The sequence below is a fragment of the Triturus cristatus genome, chromosome 2_2 (genome assembly GCF_964204655.1).
Source record: "Triturus cristatus chromosome 2_2, aTriCri1.1, whole genome shotgun sequence".
NCBI lineage: Eukaryota > Metazoa > Chordata > Amphibia > Caudata > Salamandridae > Triturus > Triturus cristatus.
The window spans coordinates 1,240,363,494-1,240,385,827 of record NC_140582.1 but is presented as its reverse complement, the minus strand read 5'-3'; the positions used below and the strand labels follow the sequence as shown (position 1 = coordinate 1,240,385,827).

General features: G+C 45.8%; 1 protein-coding gene across 2 annotated transcripts in view; it reads left to right on the top strand.

Annotated features, from left to right (window-relative positions):
- Positions 1 to 22,334, top strand: part of CCDC142 (coiled-coil domain containing 142) — a 261,614-nt gene that overhangs the window by 70,460 nt on the left and 168,820 nt on the right. For both annotated transcript variants that reach the window (XM_085642907.1, XM_085642908.1), the window contains one exon: positions 8,078 to 8,242. In XM_085642907.1, coding sequence (XP_085499033.1) covers positions 8,078 to 8,242 — 165 coding nt within the window. The remainder of the gene's footprint in view (positions 1 to 8,077; positions 8,243 to 22,334) is intronic.

The window sequence follows — 22,334 nt, the reverse complement described above, 5'->3', positions numbered from 1 at the left end:
CTGTCCCTAGAAAAAACAGCTTTTGAATGAGGTGTTGAAACGCACACCGCTTCCAAGAAGCCACAGTAGCGGGGCTGTTAGGGGCTGGGGTGAGGTAGCAGAGAGCTCTTGCAGTGGGCGCAGCCTGAAGCGCGCGCTGTTTACATACACACAGAGCCATGGCACTGCGAGTGACGTGTGAGTGAGAAGGGGCAAGCGCTGCGTGGTCTGCAGGGTGAACCAGGCGCGCAACACCCATTGGACTCAAAGGGCTTCAGCCCCCCCCCTCCCCCGTCGTGTGTGGCAGCCCGGGATGAGACACCTTCCCCGGCAAAAAAGCAGCTGCACCCGAGCATTTCACAGGTCTTTAAAAGACCATTTGCATGTCAATGAGGCCTCGCTGTTGTTTCACCCCTCCCAAGAGCCCCTGCAGCTCCACTCTGCCTATTGCTTAAAGTTCAGGCCCCCCCCCCGAAATTTTTGCTCAGCACCCCCCCCCCCCCCCCGAAATTTGGCTCTAGTTGCGCCTCTGGGGTGAAGAGCCGTCAAAGTTTCTCGCTAATGAGAAAGATCAAACGTTGGCGCTGTGTTAAGCGGTTTATTTATATGCAAAAATAATGACAGAATAACTCGTACCAGCAGAAGATAATCTTATGGTCATTTTAGAGGTTGTACACAAACTGTAAGGAAACTGCATGCCTTCCCGAACCACAACCATGTCGAATACACATGAACGGGAACCACAAATCAGAAGTTAAACAGAAAAAATATGCACTGAACAAACTTACTGGGTTATCAAATACTTTGCAAAGAAAAATCCCAGCTGCTAGAGTAGTACGTTCTTAATGGTAACATGCACAATGCATACAAAGTACACGTAGACTCGTAGAGGTAATAAAATTGCAATAAATGGCAGACACTCAAAACAGTGACTAAAACAAAAGTTACGTTACATGAGGCAGTGGTGGCCGTTGTGCATGTATCAAAGGCAATCAAAATACAAGAGGTACCAAACGATACATTACAAAAGGAAAGGTGACATATGTGCATGTTACAAAAGAGTACAAAGTACAAGTAGAGGTATAATACTGCACTAAATGGCAGACTCAAAACACATAAACACCCTGGCAAGGGAGGGATTCCTGTGGGGTCCGGTGGGGTCCGTTCAGTGACTGTGTTGCACGGCACGCTCTCACTGACATTGCAGCTGAGGTTGTCTGTAACCAGGCTGAGGGGGAGAGGGGATTCGCCGGTTTATTTTCAGCTCCCCCTTGCAGTGAGCTTGGCCCCTCATAGTGCAGACCCGGTGTGTCTAATATACACAGAGTGCAACCTCTTCACCCAAAGCCGCAGTGACCCCTGACCTCCATGTGTCCAAAGCCCACATCCCTTGGCATGCGGGGTATTTAACTAGCTCGAGCCTCAGCACTCACTCTTAGAAGAACTGGCACTTAAGTGCAGAAATGCACCTGAACAGACTGGGACATAAATTAACCCAGAAAAATGGTTTTGGGCAGCTTGTGGTGGCGCAAAGGACTGATCCTTATCCAAGATCTTTTTTTAAATGTCGAGTTACATATATAATGTCTAACAGACGTCACAGGCAGTTTAATACTACAGCGCCTGGAAGAGTAACTTGGAGCATTGTTTGTCCGCAGCAGTAAATTATGCATGTAGCTTCTCAATGACTTCCCAAACCAGATCCTCTCTAAATAGGAATGCAAGCAATCCAAGTCCGGTTCTGGCCTTGTTTGGCCTCATCACTGAGGTGCCGTTTGAGTCCTATGGCACAGCGAGTTTGGGACCCACATAGCATTCCTATCCTATTTAGGGAGACTAACAGAAAGCACAAAACCTGATTGAAGTAATACTTGAATTAATCGGTTCAGTGTTGCCATTGTCTGTGCGTCTTTGCTCCGGAGAATGGGTCTTTTGATTGTAACGTAAACATGTCCTTGGGTTACTGCGTTTGTCAGAGATTTCCTTTTGTTAGTTGCAGTTTACAGTGAGCTAATAACTGTCATAAAATAACTGGTGGCAGACTTCAAGGTATAGATTTAGAAGATATGGGTTTTCCCCCCAGACTTCGTTATTGAAATGTTGAGCAAATGGTTCACTTGTGTACAAATCTGTTCTTGTCATTAAAGAGAGCCCCAATCTGTTGTGTTACATTTGAAATTCTGAGTTTGTGCTTCTCCAGACCAAGTACTCTTCAACTATACTGCCTACCAATATGGATGACATGTGAATTCACCCCTTGTTATCCCTTGTCTTATGTAACATGTCCTATACACTGATTTGAACACCTATGTTTGATAGTCTCTGTGTAATGTGTGTGTTATGTACAGTGCTCTGACACCCTTCACTCAGGGCCGGCTCTAGGGCAGTGCGACCGGTGCCACCGCACCGGGTGCTGACTTCGCACAGGGGCGTAAATGCAACAAAGGCGCTGCCTGGCCCTGCCTAGTCCTGCTGGCCCTGCCTGCCTAAGCTGTGCCTGGCTCTCTGGCCCGGCCTGGCCCTTTTGACCCCAGCTTTTGAACTATTGTTGTGTGGTTAACAAAAGTTGCATGGAAACATATTTGGCTATTAATCTTGTATCGCTTCACACTTAACAAATTTTTATTAAACAGCTGTTATCTTCGTATTTTGTTACAAATATGATTATAATACCTTCATTGCATCCCAATTAATTTAAGGAAGACAACAGGAAGTACTCCCGAGGTCGGGCTTACATCCCCCACCCGCCCACCCGGAAAAAAATGGTGGGGAGCCACGGCCAACTGCCAATTAGGTCAAGGGAGCCACGGGTCAAAAAAGTTTGGGAACCACTGATATAGTCAAAGACAAACATGTTAGATTACGAAAATAAATAAGTTCACTGTATACCACTTATCACTACTCTAATCCCATTTACTTATTTATATATTTCGCATTAGTACTTACTAGAACTTGCAAGGTTTAGTTTAAGCAAAACATGCGCATTAACATGTGAGATTCAAGCGGCCATTTTAAATGCTATTGCGCAGCTGCAGATGTTTCCCCTCAAGCATAGAAAACGTCATACCACGTAGATGCAGTTTTGTCGACCATTTTAAGACACTCGGGTTACTGGTTAGTAATACACATAGGAGAGCTTCCCCTAGATACAATATATTGTGTGTAATGCAATATTAGTATTTACAAATAGGTTGATTAAAGTGTTGCGCGTTATTTGAGAGGATTGCATCTGAGTAAGTTTCTTGTTTACGAAACCTTGCTCCATCACTATGAACCCTCCAATGGTCTAATGGAGGTAATTGGGGGAGGTAAGGAATAAAGAGGGGAGGGGCTACAGGCATGTGTGCTTCTTTATCAGCCTCTATGCCTTCCTCATGTAGGTTGGTTACAGTCACTAGTATGGGATGTATGGTCCAACACGGCCAGCAGAAAGGCCACAAAGTTTACATCTGAGCCAGGACCAGAGTTGTGTGAACAGCTGCAAGTTGACATTGAAAATCTTGATTTATTGCAATCTTATCAGAAAGGAGCAAGTTGTTTGGGTGATTTAATGTAGTGTGATTCAAATAAGTGCACTGGCTGGAAATGTTTTGAAACTCAGTGCCAGATAAAAATGTTGTGGTGTATTGTTAAGGGAGACGGCGCTTCTATTGTAAGGCATTCTCTACACCATAAGACATGATTGTTAGCAGTTGACATATTGACTACAAAAAAGGGCAGCTACATATAGAGGCGCATATGCTGGTGACGTTAGATTTGTTGTAGTTTCATTGGGAAATCAATGTGTTCTTGGAAAGCTCAGGGTGGTTGCAGATTGTTGTCATTTTAGATGAGACTGAGAAAGAAGAGAATTCCAAGGAAGTGTGTGTCACAGCTGTGGGTAGCATGGTTAAGTCTCGTTTGAGCTAGTACAAGTATTTGGAAGGTTGTCCGGCTAATATGGTGTTGAAGCACGTGGATGAAGACTTAGATACAGGTTGTATGGCGCACAGCTGACCGGTCTGGCTGCGTCAAGGACGAATTGACAGTGAGTAGTTGGGGTCTGAGATTTATTCCACTTCAGTCATTGTCTTGTAAGAGCATTCCACAAGCCAATGAGAGGTATTTAAGCAGAAACATAACCACGCCAACAGTAAGTGGAAACTCTGTCGGCCTAGTGTTATTGTCACTTATAAAAATGTCTATACACAATGTGAGTAAAATGATAAAAGTTCAGATAATTGAGAACCCCCACCCCTTAGCGGAGGGTGGAGATGGCAGATAAGAGTAGAGAAAAACGGCTTTAGACAAAGGGCCATTTACCTCAATCGAAGGTGGTACGCTATATGCAGTAGTGCCTGTAGACTATTGCTCACAGTTCTTTCAGTATTATTTTGTGCATGAAATTGCTGCATGTGATACTAAATCTTTAAAATAGGCCTTTGGCAGAGGGAACGCTGCAACAACCGATTACTTAAAATGGAGTATAGTTGGGATTACTGGAGAAGGCAGAATTTTTGATGCAAGGGATACTCTCCATTGACATTGTTTTGGAAATTGTGCATTCCGTGAGATGTCCCTGCAGCAGCAGGACATCAACCTTTCGCCATGATGCAAGGGAGCGTGCTGGAAGCTAACATTACCCATTGGATTTGTTTGATCGGGAGAACATGATTGAATTTGGATCAAGTAGTTGAAAGAACAAGGTGTCGGCAAGGAAAGATGTAGCAGTATTTTAACACAAACGTGAGATTGAGACATGTGGGGGGTTGATAATCTCATGTCAAATGGATCTGTTACAATGTTCACTCACCAAGTCTTGCTCTGAAATACAGACCATGGAATGTGATTGCGCTGGTGAGGGTTCTGCTGGCATAAGTTGTCCTCAAAGAAATGGAGAGAGTTAGTGCAATTGGTAGTGTTAGTGTGATCTGCTTTATAAAACCCTACTTGTACATTGAGCCTCCTGTCTGTTCACTGGTGACGAGCAGGACTTTGCTGTGTGGGGCACCCTGCTGATACTACCACACCTTTACGCCATCCTCCTTTACTACTTCCTTGGGGTTCTTGCTTCACTTTTCTGAGGCACATACTGCATGCATATTTGCAGGTTTCTGAGTGTGCTCTCGTACTTTCTGGCACAGCTGAGTGCACCACTGGAGTGACTCATTGATATGCAGTAGTACTTGTGCCATTGGACCCAAGAACCTACATGGAGGCAGCAGTGCATGGGAATCTGCCCAAGCCCATGTCCAAGTGATACATGGAAAATCTCCATAGACATGCCGCTCCTTGTGCTGCCCGAGTGCAAAACCCTCCCCTTACCTCACATCCAAAATTGAACACAGACTTATTCCTGTTGTGCCTTTCATTCTAAGTAAGGAAGTACCTTGGGAATGTTTCCAGAAATGTGTCTCTGTACAAAGTATCTAGAGGGAAAATACTTTGTACACAGGGACAGTCCTGTGGTAACCTTTTGAGAACCAGTAGTATGGTTCTTTTCCATCTTCTGTTTTTTAATTAACTAAACTCATCTTGGGAAACTGCATTTATGTGAAGATCTCCATCTTCCCAAATTTCAGGAACAAACCGAGTTGTAAAAAAACAAGTATTTGCATTTTTCAAATGAGTACTTCATTTTTAGGTCTCGCCTGAGCCAGCGCATGCTCTGCTCTGGTGAGACAATTAGTGAGTGGGCTTTAAAAAGCCAACCACAGCTTTTTGTGTGGCCTTGAGCGTGCGGTTACGCGCACAGTTACGAGCTGAGACGCCATCTGGCTTTCCTCTCTCGTCATGGCTCATTAAGAGCATCGCTCGCAGACACTCTTACAGCCCGCGATCGTGATCACTTTCACTTTCACGGGCGCTTGTTTTTTAACTTTTAGCGCGAGGAGCGCGCGCTTGTTTTCTCTTCTTTGCATACTTCAATGTCTTTCTGCCTTACTTTCTTTCGTTGTCGCCACTTTGCATATTCCCTCATATAGCCCTCCTCGTCGCCTTCTTTCCATTGAATTCTTTGTCATTAGTGACACTTTATTGCGATATTGTCTAGTTCTCTCTTTTGTTTGTTTTACCACTCTCTCTCACAACCCCATTTATTTCAGATCTCTGTATTTTCCTCGTCTCCGTCGCTGCATCGAAGCTCCCTTCCCACCAGCCCACCCCCTCCTCTCTTCCTGTTGCTCAGTCTTTCTCTCACAGGCTTCCTTTATAGCTCGCTGTGTCACTCCATTTCTGGCCTATCTCCTACCTCTCTCTGGCCCCAGTCTGTGTCTTACAGTTTCTCTGTTTGTACCTCAATGTGCCCAGCTCTCCCTCCCCTGGCCTATCTTTCTGCCACTTCCTGTCCCTCAGCTGCTCATGTATACCTCTCTCACCTTACCTCATACTCCCCTACATCTGTGACCTATACCTCTGGTTCTTCCTGTCTTTTACCATGCCCCCTGACAGCACTCCTCACACCTCGTAGTATATCCCCTGCCTCTCCTTCCGGGCCCCATTCAACTCTCCGATTTCTTCTCTTCCCTCATCCTACCACCCAAGTTATTCTTTCTGTACCTCGTGTACCTACCTCTCCCGCTCTATCCGTCTCTCTCACCTCACTGCAGCTATGCCTTGATATCTTACTGCGCCTACCACCGGCCACACACTCCCATCTTCCCCTGGCCCGTGACAAGTCCCTGCTTCACTGCTCGCCCTTCAAACCTCATAGAGCCTACCTCCCCCACCTGTTCTGCACTCTCTTCCATTCACGTAGTCCCTCTGCCTCTTTCGGCCTTGTACCTTTTCCTTTATACCTCACTTTGCCTACCTCTGACAAATCATTTGCTGATTCATGTCTCTTCCTTTATACCTAAGTGTGCCAACTTCCTTGTACCTCAGTCTGTGCCTTACACACCTCTCCCTTTATGGCGCAATGTCTCTGCCTCCCTATATCACCCTGCCCCTCAGTCTACGTGTCTCACGGTGCTCCCATTTTGCTGTGTTGTCTCTCCCTCTCTGCGTCACCCTGCCCCTCAGTTCTACATGTATTACGGTGCTCCCATTATACCGCATTGTCTCCCTCCCAATGCCAGCCTGCCTCTCATTTCTACGTGTCTCACGCCTCCACCTGTCTTCCTAACTGTTCCAAGCTCCATCTTCCTTCCATTTTCTCCCTGTCCTTCGGCCTGTCTCTGTCTCATATCTCTATTTTGTCCTCCACCTACCCCCTTGCCCCTCTGCTCGCCCCCTTCTTCCTGCCCTGGACAGCACCTCACCCCAGCTCTCCCACCCCCCGCTCTGACAGCGTTGTCACCCAAAGATTAGAAGACACGCATTTAAATGGAGATAGTGACTTACACAGTGGGATGCAACAGGGGGCGCTGTCCGCCCGGTCTCCCCCCGGCCTCGACTCTCTGCCGAGCTGGAAGAATCCCGCCTCCGCTGGACAGCTCCTTCCACTCACACTGCACGGGGTGCGGCCGGGGCTCCCCTGGGATGGGGGTCCTGTGGCCCAACAGCCAGTCCAAGGCCTGAAAAGCAAGAGCAGATAACACAGGGCTAGATTTACAGAACACACCTGCCCCCGCCTGAGAAATGCACCCCACCCCCTCCCCGAGAAACGTCCACACAAGACTGGGTCTGTAATGTATCCAGTATCCGCACCATAAACAACGAGACCGCGCACTAATTCATGAAATATTATATGACCCACCTATGGCGACAACCGGGGCTTTAAGGGAGCCGGGTCCTGCCGGTGCTCAGCACCGACAGTTCTTAAAATCAGGTGCTGAGAAGGTTTCTAACGGGCTCTCCATTTTTGCCCTCAGTATAAAAAACAAGCATTGGCATAGCCAATAGAGCTCGCCTTTGGGACCTTATAAGTGTTTAGCCATGCAACAGTTAATGTTGTTGCAGTAAGGATATTGTGCTGCATAACTAAATACTTATAAAGTTCCAAAGGCGAGACCTATTGGCTATGCCAATGCGTGTTACTATGTTTGTGGTATCAACCTACTAGCGGTTTGTGTCAAGATCAGAAGAAGTGCTGATAAGAATTCAGGGTTTGTCATTTGTGCTTCTGACAGCATGTACCTTGCGAGCTGTTTTGGTGATTTGTCTTTTCATTTTCGTCCAGGGTTCTGTAGAGCACTTGGGTCTGGATTAAACGATAAATGTGTTCCTAACTCAAGCAGAGTCGACGAGCAGGTGCGAAGCAGAACAGCTGGACTGCTGCTGGACCTCTTCCCAGCTCTTGGCTTTCTCTTAGAATGTCTACACGCGAGGAAGATGCAGTGCTCTGGTGAGTAGCAACCTTTAAGGGGAGCAGCAGGGGTGGGTGAGGTGGTGCTTAAGCTTCGTCTTTAGAGGGAAATCTGATGCCAGGACAGTGTTACCCAATCAATATATCACTCAAGTCATCTGAGGTTGTGTGATCTCATTATAAGAGATTTTGTTGATATTAAGAGCTTTGCTTCTGCTCTATATGGTATTTTTTGTACATCAAAGAGTTTTTCAAACATTTGTATTGATACTTATCAGAGCACATATAATGTGAAGTACAGGCACATCTTCATATGGACAGCATAGCCTTGTAGATTCAAGTACTGGCCTTACTAAGGGGCATGCCTACATTTTTTACCTGTTGTTGCAGGGATTCTGTTCAGGAACAGAACTATGCTTGGAACCCGTGAGCATTAAACAAAACAATTGGTTCTGTTGGGATGTATGCAAAAAGCAACAGGACAAAACGTTTTCAATTCTTTATTCCCCTCCCCCATTTTTATCTCACATGTACTTGTCTTGTATATAGTGTACTGTTCATATCACTAAATCACTATATGTCACTTTTTTCACCACGGTCACTTATTGTTCCTTGTTGCAATTGAATTTGTAAACGGTGACAGCCATTAGTATTTTATACTCATTTAAGAATATACTATTGATTTTTATTTCGTGTGTGTTTTTTCCTTTTGTGAATCATTGCTCTATGTTCTGTGAAAAAAGTATTTGCTCTCTGTATTTACAAACAGTACCCTAAGCAATTGTAACTTTTAGAAAAGATCACCTTGGCCAGGTGGGTCAACAACAAAATACAGGCACATCTATAACAATAAATTATTTAAAGCGACCACACACATCTCAAATATACAAATATACAACAACTTATGATTTCCTTTTTATTTTATTTTTTGTTTTTTATTTTGTTTGATGAAAATAATCACTTTTTGATATAAATAATTTCTATAAAAAGTTATCTATTGCAGATAATTTTCTTATGAAAAAAGGTTGTTTTGGCCTACATAGATTTTAGTACTAATAATTACTCTCACATTTCTCAATGAATATATCCATATCAATGATTTGATTATTTATGGGAGGACAATTAAATATGTGCATTTCATTACATCCGATAACAATGCCATTAACTGTTATATACATTCAACATTTTCTTGATATGGGGAGACAGGCGGTATATATTCTTAGCTACGCGCGTTTCGGCTTGCGCCTTAGTCAGGACTCCGTCACAAATTCTTTTAGCAGTAGCTCTAATCAGGATGGCTCTACCTCTCTTCAATTTAAAATGTTCTGCAGCAGTTTCTGATTGTTGGCTTTTTTAAAAGGTCAATCCTCTATCTCCAGTTAGGTAACTTAAACGCAGTTCTATTCACTTTCCACGATTATTGTGTTGTTTCTTCATATTTCAAACCTTTTTGTTTGAAATCTGTTGTCCTAATCGCAGTTGGTTAATTTTGGTAAGGTTCAATGTTTATAAAGGACAGGTTATCGAGGCTTGTTTTCTTGTGTACTTTCTTCAAACTGTCGTGCTTGCTCTCACGATAACCTCATAGTGCACACGTCGGTAAGCAATTGTATAGATCCCGACAGAACCAATTGTTTTGTTTAATACTAATACTAATACCCAGGTTCTGAGGGACACCGGGTCGCCTCATTATTTTTAATATTGGACCAATGAGCATCAACATCTAGGGTCTGAGTCGCCATACCACCTCAGTATCTATGAGCCCGAGTCCGACTAGCTGTAGTGCCTCACTTGCCCTCTTAACCTTTCCAGATCAACCAGTGAGTTGGTACCCCAGAAAACAACACTCTCGATCCAATCAGGGATCGCGGTAACAGGACACACCTTTTTTTGCTCTCACTCGTACTTGTCCACAAAAAAACTAAACAAGAGATGCAAAGGAAGTTTAGAAGATGTATTTAAACTATTGTGCTGTAAGATATTTGAGCCACAATTAGGAAAAAAAATAATAGCAAAAATATCGCTAGCATGGTTAACAAATCATATACCATAAAAAGGCCTGTCATGTTATAAGACGGGTTAGCCTTAAACCTCAGCCCTACTAAAGTTAAATGATTATATATCAAAGATCTCTGGAATTAGTGGCGAACCCCGTACCATAGCATACATAGATGGACGTCTACATCTCAGCCAATGCGCTAATCTTGCCTAAGGACCTTCGCTCAGTGTGTCCTTTTTTAAACTCTCATCCCCAGTTATGACAAGAAATGTGTGCTCACAAACAGCAGCTACATTCTCATGTTATGTCTAGGTGCTAATGTCCTACCAGAGAAAATAACTAGGGGCATTGTTGTTTGACCTTGTCTATGGTGTTCAGACTAAATCCCAGGAAAAGAACAGAACACAAAAACATATGCAGGTTCTGTGTGAAAATACAACGTGGCACAAACGCAAGCATGTTTATGTAGTAACATGTGCAAAAGAAATGCGGCCTATAATGTATACAACTAGGCTAACATAGGAAAAACAACAATGGGCCATGCAGGAAGCACACAGCACTGTAAGATAGCACCAGTAACCACTCTCCTGAAACACCACAATTTTGAGGTAGCTGATAGTTGGAATAGACAAGGTATCAGAGTGACAGATTATGTAACAATATAAACTAATGCAGAGATCAAAGACAAAAAGTCCCCAGCCCATCTCTAAACAAGTGACTATCTTGCTAATAAGGGCCTGTATCTGTCTCTCACTCAACCCTAGTGGAATTTGCACTAATATGGAGAGACATACAGGCCACCAGCCTCTAAACTCATCTTTTCACCCACCCCTGCAATGTGGCTGGCTCAGTTTAAAAGAAAAGGTACAGCTTCCCTTTACTAGTAATTCTCAGTTGTACAATGTAGGAAAGTTGATTAATATGTGGTACAGTTGTGAGCCCTCTCCATGTAATGATGCCACAATTTTTATTGGGTCCAGTTAGCTTTCTTCTTCCAGTGTCCATCATAAACAGTCTTTGCAGGTGGATGCCTGGCTTACAGGATTCCACCAACAACTTCTGTATGAAGAACATATGTTATCAACTGCCTCTGCTCAAACTCCATGATGGAGTGTTATTGATATGTAGAATTCTTTGTACTTTGAATGGACACATTATTCATTGGCTGCTTATATCATTAAGGTGATATGAATATTCTTGTGTGGGCTACTGTACATTTCTGTATTCAGCTATACTAATCCAATGTATTACATTAGTGGTAATGACGAGTTGAATCGTTTTTGTATACAAAAATAATGGTCTGCATTTGTAATTCACGTACCACTGTTTTACATGCTGCACTGTGAAATCAAGGACTCCTAGCATGTTATTGTATGACACTGACTATACAAGTACAATATATTGTATATACCACCTTTGTATCATTAAGGGACCCGACCTACACGATCAATTAACAACGTTAGACATCTCCGTTATATACGGTTTCTAAAATGCTTTTTCCTCTACACGATGCCCTTCATTCTCTGGTTTTTAATAAATGACTGTGGTTATCGTTTTCCTTCCCACAGATAAGGATGACGATAGAATTCTAACCAGGTTTTGCACTAATTAGAGGCGTGTTTAGTTTCACGTGGGCACACGCCCCTCGTGATCCCCTTCTGCCAAGCCTCCATCCTTGGTTTTTAATAAATGACTGTGGTTATCGTTTTTCTTACCACGAATAAGGGGGAGGATAGAATCCTAACCAGGTTTTGCACCAATTAGAGGCGTGTTTAGTTTCACGTTTGTACACGCCCCTCGTGATTACGTTAAATAGCGTCCTTCACTACCCGCTCGCTGTCATTAGTTGCGGAGGAATTGACGAACCCGGACTTGTTTTTGAAGTGCATTAAGTAAGTTTGTTGACTAATCCCTACGTGGGAACCGCTGTATGAGATAACGATGAGCCTAGTTACCGCTTGCTATAACGCTCACTTGACATTAACCATTTAGTATGTAACGTACGCACTCTTACTTTCCGGCTAATACGTTCTAGATGATTTGTCCTGTTAACTGGTTGATCCGCTTTCAGTGTATTAAGACGTTTGGCTTTTTTAGGACCTAATGTGTCCTTGTGACTACACGTAATCTTTTTTTTTTTTAATTTTCTTCGTGAGGATCGTTGCATTGTCAAAATAATCTCAACTTTGGCTGGAATTGTTCTGGCTAAATACCCGTTTTCTTTAATGCTTTAAACAAATATTATTTAAACGTGTACATACAAACTATCACGTTTGCCTCAGATTATTTATTATGTTTAGCTGTGCGCTAACGATTTGCGTATACTTCCTTTGTGGATTATTATCTATTCCTATCCTAGTCATTCTTAGTCAATTTTATAACATACTCCGTTTATGTGAAGGATTCTAAATCATGTTGTTCCCTTCACAGTTTGTTGTGATCGTTACGACGGCACCACTTTTTGACTGTAGTAAATAACCTTTAAGGTACGTGTCTCAATTGCTTTACGTTATACGGAGTAGATCTGTATGGAAGATTTTGTACTAGTCTAATCTTCTTTCTCTGTTACAGAATAGACGAGTGAGATAGGTGTCGGCTGACACCGTCTCACAGGTGACCCTAGGAATCTAAATCATATATTTCCTAGTTACCAGGTGAGCCTTCTGCTTCTGATTTGAATTTTCAGTTCATATTGAATCATACTACACACGTATAGTTCTGATTGAATTTTTGTACTTACAGGCTGCCTTCCCCCCTGTCTGTCCTGATGAAGACCCGTGTTAGATGCTTCTAAAGCTACATTTCCTCGTAGGGTCGAAACGTCGACGTTGCCTGTTCAATCTGCCCATGCAAATCCACCATTAGAATATTGAATAATATCATTTGTTGTGGTTTATGCTTTTGATTTTGGACCATTGTGTTTAAACTGTGTTCGTCATTGTAAATATGTGTATGATTATACATGTGAATTTTTGTTTAAATGTCACGTCACTAAGCACGATCAGTCACTAATTGTTTTATGTTGTTGTTGGTCAGTCCTGTAAATACTTTTCTAAAACAATATTTGCTTGTTCTATATACAGTAAAAAAATTAAAAAAAAAAAGGGAATTTGTTCCTTATACTTTTCAAGTAGTTATATGTGTGTGTATTTTCATTTAAAGACGATTGAAACATTGAATACATGTATTAAGTACATTTCAAAATCGGTTTACGTTATTCCCAACAGAACCACTTTCTTTGCTCTGCCTTGGATACTCCAGCACGCAGAATTCTTGACATTGCACGTACTCTGCGGTGGTGAATAGATTAAGCCAGGTTTCTCCTCATTGTTGGAAGACACTCCGTACCACTTCTGATTATAGATGCCATCTATGATCCGCGAGGTATTGCTGGCTGAGTTTGTCTCCCCTGACCTTTAAAGATCCTGCCAGGTGTTGGACGATCAGAGATATACCATGATCACTCAACCTCTTCCACAGACAAATAGCTTTCTGACACAGAACACACATTCCCACTCCGCCATGTTTTTTGCAATACCACAAGGCTGTCGTACCGTCTGTTAGTACCTGCACTCTTTGCCCTCTGATCCTTGGAAGAACAGCTTTTAAGGCCAATCATATTGCCCGAGGCTCCGATAAATTCATGTGAAGACGAGCTTCCTCCAGAGATTAGAGTTCTCTGATCTTCATCTCTCCCAGATGACCTTTCCAATCCAGTAAAGACGCATCCATCACTATAGTTGCATGTGGCAATGAAAGGGTTCTGCTGCTAGGTCCAAGTGCAGTCTAGTAGCCACCACTGCAGATCTTTTGCAATCTCCTTGGATACTTGGATGAATTCTGATAAATCTCGGTGTTGAGCACACAGAGAATTCCACTGTAGAGCCTGCATGTGCCACCTGGCGTGGTCCACATGCAGGATGCAGGAGACTGAGAGACCCAGGAACCTCAGAGCTGCTCTCACCGAGATCCAGGCTGCAGGCTGAAACATCCTGGACTGGATGAGGCGGAGGTATAGCTGTAAACAACACCGTATCCAATGTAACTCCGATAAAAGGGAGTCTTTGCGAAGGAGTCAGGTGTGACTTCGGCACATTGATAGTAAAACCCAAATACATCAATATGTCGTCTGTCTTCTTCAGATGGTTCGCAACTGCCTGTGGCGAGTCTACAGCCAGTCATTGAGTTACGAGAAGACTGGTATTCCCATCCTCTGCAGGTGAGCTGTAACCTCTGCATCACCTTTGTTAACCTCCTTTTGGGCTGACAGGTGCACATGGGGAGTACAGAGAACTGAAAATGCTCCTGTGCCACCTGATAAGATTGATAACATCTGTGAGACTTCAGAATGGGAATGGGAAAATACGCATCCCACAGATCCAAAGCTACCAACCAGACGCCTGGATCCAGAGCATATAGGACCAACGTGAGCATTTTGAACTTGTCATTCCTCAAAAAGAAGTTCAGAAGTTGAAGATCTAAAGTAGGGCAAACACCCCCATCCTCTTTTGTTATTAGAAAATAACAGAAGTAACAACCAGTCCCTCCTTCTGAATATGGAACTCTCCCTGTTGCCCACTTCTCCATTAGAGCCTGAACCTCTGAATGAAGATTTGAGAAGCGGTCCACCTACATAAATTGTGGGGGTGGTGGTACGTTCGGAGGAAATGTTTGAAAGGGGTAGGGAGTAACCTTGTGCCACAATCTGATCTCAAGTTATGCTTCTCCAAGCCAGAAGGTAGTAAGTGATACAACCCCCAACCAGCCCATCGTGAGGCATCAAGGTAGACTGTTGTATTTGTGTGGTTGTACACTGTCTACCTGCTCTTCGACCGCATCCTTGAAATGGTTGGACTGCTGGTTTGTACAATCTCTGTCTCTGAAGGTACCCTCTACCAAACCCCTGAAAGGGGCATTGTTGATGTGACAACAGACACGCCGGCTTTGCTTTGCCTGCTTTTTCCCCAAACAACCTTGAGTGATCAAATGGCATATCCATCAAAGAATGCTGGACATATGTAGAAGACCCAGTTGAACGGATGGAAGCATGGCTTCTTATGACCACACTGGTCCCCAGGACTCTACCCAAACAATTTAATGTATCTAGTCCAGATTGTATAGATGATTTCTGAAACCAAACTGTGAAAATGTTTCCAGGTAGCCTCCGGTGTTGCAGCAACTCTATCCCACAAAGTGTGAGAATATCTACCCAACACGCAGGAAGTATGTACAGAACGTAATGCCAAACTTGTTGAAGAAAAAATCTTCTTTGCATATGCTTCCATCTTAGTCTCTCTCTCAGGTGGGGTGGTTGGAAAAGCATTTAGGTTAGTGCGACTTGTCTGTGCTATCAAGCTTTCCAGTGTTGGATGTTGAAGAAGTAAATGTTGAATCTCCCAGGGCTGGTCATTGTCTCCTCAGAATCTACCTCTTTATTGGAGAGCAAGATCCAGGCTTAGCTCAAGTACCCGTTAAAACATCTGGAAGTAAAAGCTGCTGTGAAGTTCGCGATGGATGCAAAATTATCAGCAGTAAAATAGTTATAACCTCTTTTGTAGGTAGAACTAAATCAAGAGTTACTGCTGTACCATGAATTACAGTGGCAAGGGAAGATCCCTCCTCAGTAGCCATAACTGATATTTGGCATAGTTCGAGGCATGTGGGCTGCTGAATTCATATCTGTGCATAGATCGCCGCCTAGTGTTGGGTCCGGATGTTTGCACGTTGTTGTCCTGGAAGAGGCTTCGAAGTATCCTGGGATAGGTGACTCCTCCCCTGGACTACAGTGCGCATGGGCATCCTCTCCATCCTCAGATTGTTTTTTTCCGCCATTGGGTTCGGATGTGCTTATCTTGACTCAAGTTAGGAAAAACTTTTTCCAGGCCAAAAGGCCTTTAGTTCGCGTCGGTACTGTTCCCGATCGGTATCGATAGTATCTTTGTTAGTTTACTAACTTCCAGAATCAACTTTTTCGCATCTTGCCCGACCATCGACCCGACATCGACGATGGAATCGAGGACACCATTCAAGCGGTGTCCTGTATGCAATGCGAAATATCCCCACATCGACGTCCATCCGGTGTGCAACAAATGCCTTTCACCGGATCACAACGAATCTACATGCATGGCCTGTGCCCGATTTCGATCCAAGAAGACTCTCCGGAATCGACAAGCGGCGAGACTCGAGGCGCAGCAAGCGGCACCGGCCCCGGCCGACATCTTCAGCGCCGAGACCGAAGATGTCGAAGAACCTACCCTCCAGTCCCGCTTCCGAACATGACTCCGGATCAGAAGACGTCGACGACACACTCTTTCGCAGAGATGAAGACGACACCGAGGTAGGAGACTACAATGTGGCCTTAGGGGCCGAAGAGAGTAGCTCCGGTGACGAGCAAGGCCTACCCGTACAGACTGAGGAAATCCCAGTGCAACAGTCTATGGCGCCGGTCGAGGGATCGCCTTCGGGCCTTACCCAAGACCTATCCCGCAGTTCTTCGGCCCCGCCCTCGGGCCCGGCCACGGACATTCAGCGGCAGCCATTAATGCCCAAACCGGCTGGTTTCCCTTCTTCGAAACCGAAAGCAAAAGCTGTATTGGTTCAACTGAAACCGAAACCGAAAGTAGCGCTGCTCGGATCGAGGCCCACCACACCTTCGACGCCAGCAAAACCCGTCGGCACCGAGCGCACCAAACGAGACTTCGGTGCCGAGCTTGAAGCGGCCGACGTCGGAGTCGACATAAGGAAAAAGACCTTCGGTGCCACCAAACCTACTCGGCTCTCGGCACCGACGCAATCGGCTCCGACCCCAAAGGTCAAACTGCCTGCTGCGTCTCACACCGCTTCAACGGCACCACCAAAGCCACACTCATCGAAGACGTCGACGGCCATTACCGCCCCTCGACTCGATGTCTCACCGGCGCCGAAAAAATCCACGCCCACCTCTACTGAACCGGTCGGCGCGAAGGAATCGATGGCGCTCCAGGTGCGACCTGTTGCGACGCAACGCGCCAAAACCAAAACAGTCCTTCAGGACACATCGGGCTCCGAGCCGATAAAAGCTTCGGCACCAGCCAACATTACTTTTGGCCTGCCACCATCCACGGCCCCAAAACTATTCCAAATCAGGACACGGGTCACCCACACCACGATTACTCCTGCCGAACGCTCTCCTGCGGAGACGTCTCCATCACATCTCATCGACGCCGACACCGGCAGGATGATGATCCACAAACGGAGAATAACTTCGGAGCCAGCTTTGGACTCCTTCCGGATCCCGCTTAAAAGAAAGCTGCCAGTGGCTTCAGAACCAGTTCTTTATGAACCTCTCCATTCCCCCTACCGGGATCCACAGTCCTTCTCTCCCACACACTCCGACACGGAGGCTTTGGAGGACTACATGGGTGACCAAGTCCCCTACCCCGGAGACATGGACCTTGACGGCCAACAGGACCCTGATCAAGCTTGGGATGACCCTGTAGACTCAGGTGCACCTCTGGATGCACAGGACCCGCAACTCTATGGAGCAAAAACATCTCCCACAGAGGACACTGCAGCGTTCAACGCTCTAATTGAACGGGCTGCGGCCAATCATGGGGTGCAACTTCACTCTGACACCATCGAGGACGACTTTCTCATGGATACTTTTGCATCCTCAGAAAGGAACATAAAGACTCTGCCCATGTTGAAGGGGGTCCTCAAACCAGCAAAGGACATCTTCAAGGAACCCACCAGGGCAAGAGTGATAAACCCCAGGATCGACAAGAAATACAGATCAGCGCCTGGGGACCCTACTTACATTAGAGGCCAATTACCTCTGGATTCCATTGTCGTTGCGAATGCTCGCAAAAGGGCACACTCGCAAACAACAGGTGATGCTCCTCCCCCGGACAAAGAGTCCAAGGTGCTAGAGACCTCTGGCAAACGGGTTGCCGCCCAGGCAGCTAACATATGGCGCATTGCCAATACTCAAGCGCTCCTCGCTCGCTACGATCGAGCGCATTACGACACATTAGAGCAACTACTCCAACATCTCCCTGACCAATACAAAGAAGGTGCAGAGATCCTCATCAGGGAGGGACAGCTCCTCACAAACGCATCCATCAAGTGTGCGCTGGATGCCGCAGACACAGCTGCCAGGGCCATAAACACTAGCGTCATGTTGCAACGACATGCCTGGTTGCGAATCTCCGGATTCAAACCTGAGGTGCAAAATAACATATTCAACCAGCCTGTCAACCCCGACTATTTATTCGAGCCGGAGGTTGACACCACCCTAGAGAAAATAAAAAAGGACACGGACACTGCAAAGTCCATGGGGGCTCTCCAAACTCAGTCCTTTCGGAGCGGCTCCTTTCGTCGCCCCGGGAATAGAGGAGCAGGTAGAGGACAGGGGTCACAGCAAACATACAACAAGGGCAAGACACAAACCACCTACGATAAAAACACCCGGGGTGGATATCGTGGCTCCAGCACAAAGGGCAGAGGACGCGGCTACGGCAACACCAGGTCCTCCCCCAAGAACAAGCAGTGACGCCCTCTCCCTTCCTCCCGACCACATAACACCTGTGGGGGGAAGGCTACAAAGGTTCCTGTCCACGTGGGACTCCATCACCACGGACAGGTGGGTCAAAGATATTGTCAAATACGGTTACTGTCTAGAACTAACCTCGACTCCACCCACAATACCTCCAAAAAACCGTCCTATGTCCTCAGAGCACTTAACGCTCTTACAGCAGGAGGTGCAAAGTATGCTTCTAAAAGGCGCAATAGAGGTCGTACCCGTCCACGAGCAAGGTACGGGGGTGTACTCCCTGTACTTTTTAATACCGAAAAAGGACGGGTCACTCAGACCTATATTAGACCTGAGACCCCTGAACCGATACATTCTTTCCGAGCACTTTCACATGCTCACTCTACAGCAAGTCCTCCCGCTGCTCAAGCAGGGAGACTTTCTGGCCACACTGGACCTCAAGGATGCGTATTTCCACATACCCATTCACCCCTCACACAAGAAATACCTCAGGTTCACTGTTCAAGGGCAGCACTACCAATTCAAAGTCCTTCCCTTCAGCGTGACAACAGCACCCAGGGTGTTCACAAAGTGCCTAGCTACTGTGGCGGCACATCTACGGAGGCAGCACATACACGTCTACCCTTACCTGGACGACTGGCTCGTTCAAGCGAAGTCAGCCCAGCAATGTGCCAGCCACATGTCCCGCACCATTCACCTCCTTCACAGTCTGGGGTTCTCACTAAATTACCCAAAATCCCATCTACGGCCCGCACACGTACAACAGTACCTAGGTGCGACTATAGACACTCTGGCGGCCACAGCTCAGCCAAATTTAGTGAGAATCAACAGCATGCAAATGCTGATTTCCAAGTTCAAACCACAACACTCCCTTCCCGCGCGAGTGTTCATGCAGTTGATAGGCATGATGGCCTCCTGCATCTTCATAGTCCCACACGCGAGACTACATATGCGCCCGCTTCAGGAGTGCTTAGCACGTCAGTGGAATCAGGCTCAAGGACAGTTGAAAGACCTAGTGTTGGTGAGCGGTCGGGCATACAACTCTCTGCATTGGTGGACTCCACAAAACCTTTGCAAGGGCCGACCGTTCCAAGAGCCTGTCCCACAGATAATACTGACGGCGGACGCGTCTCTCCAGGGATGGGGAGCTCATGTACTCCATTACACAGTGCAGGGACTATGGACACAACAACAAAAGAAGATGCACATCAACCTTCTAGAGCTGATGGCAATCTTCCTGGCTATGAAAGCATTCAAAGTACACTTGTGCAACAAAATCGTGTTGATCCGGACGGACAACATGACTGCCATGTACTACATACAGAAGCAGGGAGGAACGCACTCTCCACAGTTGTCTCATCTGGCTCAGAGCATGTGGAAGTGGGCCATTCAGAGGAACATGTTCCTCATGGCAGAACACCTCCCCGGCAAGGACAACCAGATGGCGGATCTGCTCAGCAGACACAGCCACCAGATGCACGAGTGGGAGTTACACCCATCAGTACTCCAACCGTACTTCCAGCAGTGGGGTCATCCAGAGATAGACCTATTTGCGACAAGCGAAAACGCAAAATGCCAAAGCTTTGCCGCCAGGTTCCCACATCCGCAGTCGCAGGGCAATGCGATATGGATGAACTGGTCCGGCAGATTTGGTATGCTTTTCCCCCAGCACCACTGATACCGCTGGTGGCACGCAAACTCAGACAACACTCACTAACACTCGTCCTGGTTGCTCCAACGTGGGCACGCCAGCCGTGGTACACCACCTTTCTCAAACTTTCCGTGGTGCCGCATCAAAGGCTGCGGGTCAAACCCGAGCATTTGACGCAGAACCATGAAGAGATTCAGCACCCAGATCCGCAACAGCTGAACCTGGCAATCTGGTTCCTGAAGTCCTAGAGTTTGGCTACCTGAACCTGCCACCTGACTGTATGGACATCATTAAGGAGGCCAGGAGACCCACTACCAGAGCTTGCTATGCAGCCAAATGGAAAAGGTTAGTCATTTATTGCAATAATAATGACATTAACCCGCTAGACGCATCCACCCAAAACATTATTTGTTACCTATTACACCTATACCGATGCAATCTGGCGTACACCTCCATACGTGTCCATTTGACCGCAATATCAGCCTATCTACAAACCAGGCAGCACCTCTCTCTATTCAGAGTGCCTGCCATCAAAGCATTCTTGGAAGGACTCAAACGAGTCATTCCTACAAGCCACCCACCGGCTCCAATGTGGAACCTCAACTTGGTCCTCACACGCCTGATGGGTCCACCCTTTGAACCTCTACACTCATGCAAGATTCAATTCCTTACCTGGAAAGTAGCTTTCCTAGTAGCGATCACCTCTTTAAGAAGAGTTAGTGAACTCCAGGCACTAATTGTTCAAGAGCCATTTATACAGGTTCACGCCAACAGGGTCGTACTACGTACCAACCCAAAATTCATGCTCAAGGTAATATCGCAGTTCCACATGAATCAAACTATTGAACTGCCTGTTTTCTTTCAAAACCCACAAACTGTCGCAGAAAGGGCACTCCATACACTAGATGTAAAAAGGGCCCTCATGTATTATATCGACAGGACCAAACCCTTTAGGAAAACAAAACAACTTTTCGTTGCCTTTGCCCCACACCACAAAGGTAACGCTATCTCCAAAGCAGGTATAGCCAGATGGATCGTTAAATGTATTCAAATTTGCTATCAAAAGGCTAAACGCACTTTAACGATTCCCCCACGAGCCCACTCAACACGTAAGTTAGGGGCCTCCATGGCTTTCCTAGGAAACATTCCTTTGCATGACATATGTAGAGCAGCCACCTGGTCCACTACACATACATTTACCAAACACTATTGTGTAGATGTGCAATCAAAACAGCAGGCAGCTGTAGGACAGGCTGTTCTCAAAACTCTTTTTCAGACCGCTGCAGCTGGCACTGGTAGCCGCCGCTAATAAGAGGGCACTGCTATATATTCTATGCACAGATATGAATTCAGCAGCCCACATGCCTCCAACTGAATATGCTACTTACCAGTATGCATCTGTTCTTGGCATGTAGGGCTGCTGACATTCATATCGCCCTCCCTCCTCCCCGGCGCCTGTAGCAGCTGCAGCTCTCAGAATTACTGTAAAGCATGGTCATCACTTTCTGTATCTACTCCATCACTGCCACAATGGCGAAAAACAATCTGAGGATGGAGAGGATGCCCATGCGCACTGTAGTCCAGGGGAGGAGTCACCTATCCCAGGATACTTCGAAGACTCTTCCAGGACAACAATGTGCAAACATCCGGACCCAACACTAGGCGGCGATCTATGCACAGATATGAATGTCAGCAGCCCTACATGCCAAGAACAGATGCATACTGGTAAGTAGCATATTCAATATACCTAGATCGTGAGAAGTATCATGACTGCTAGCATCTTGTAAATCCTGCAAAATATCATTTTGAGGATATTCTGCATCAAAAAGATACTCCCCTTTTGACGTTGAAGTAGGATCCCTTGAAGGAGGCTCCCTCGCTGGAGAAAAACTTTGAGTAGAAGAACCCGGTAGCTCATGTGACGTGGTGCGAAGAGGGAGACCCGTGCTTC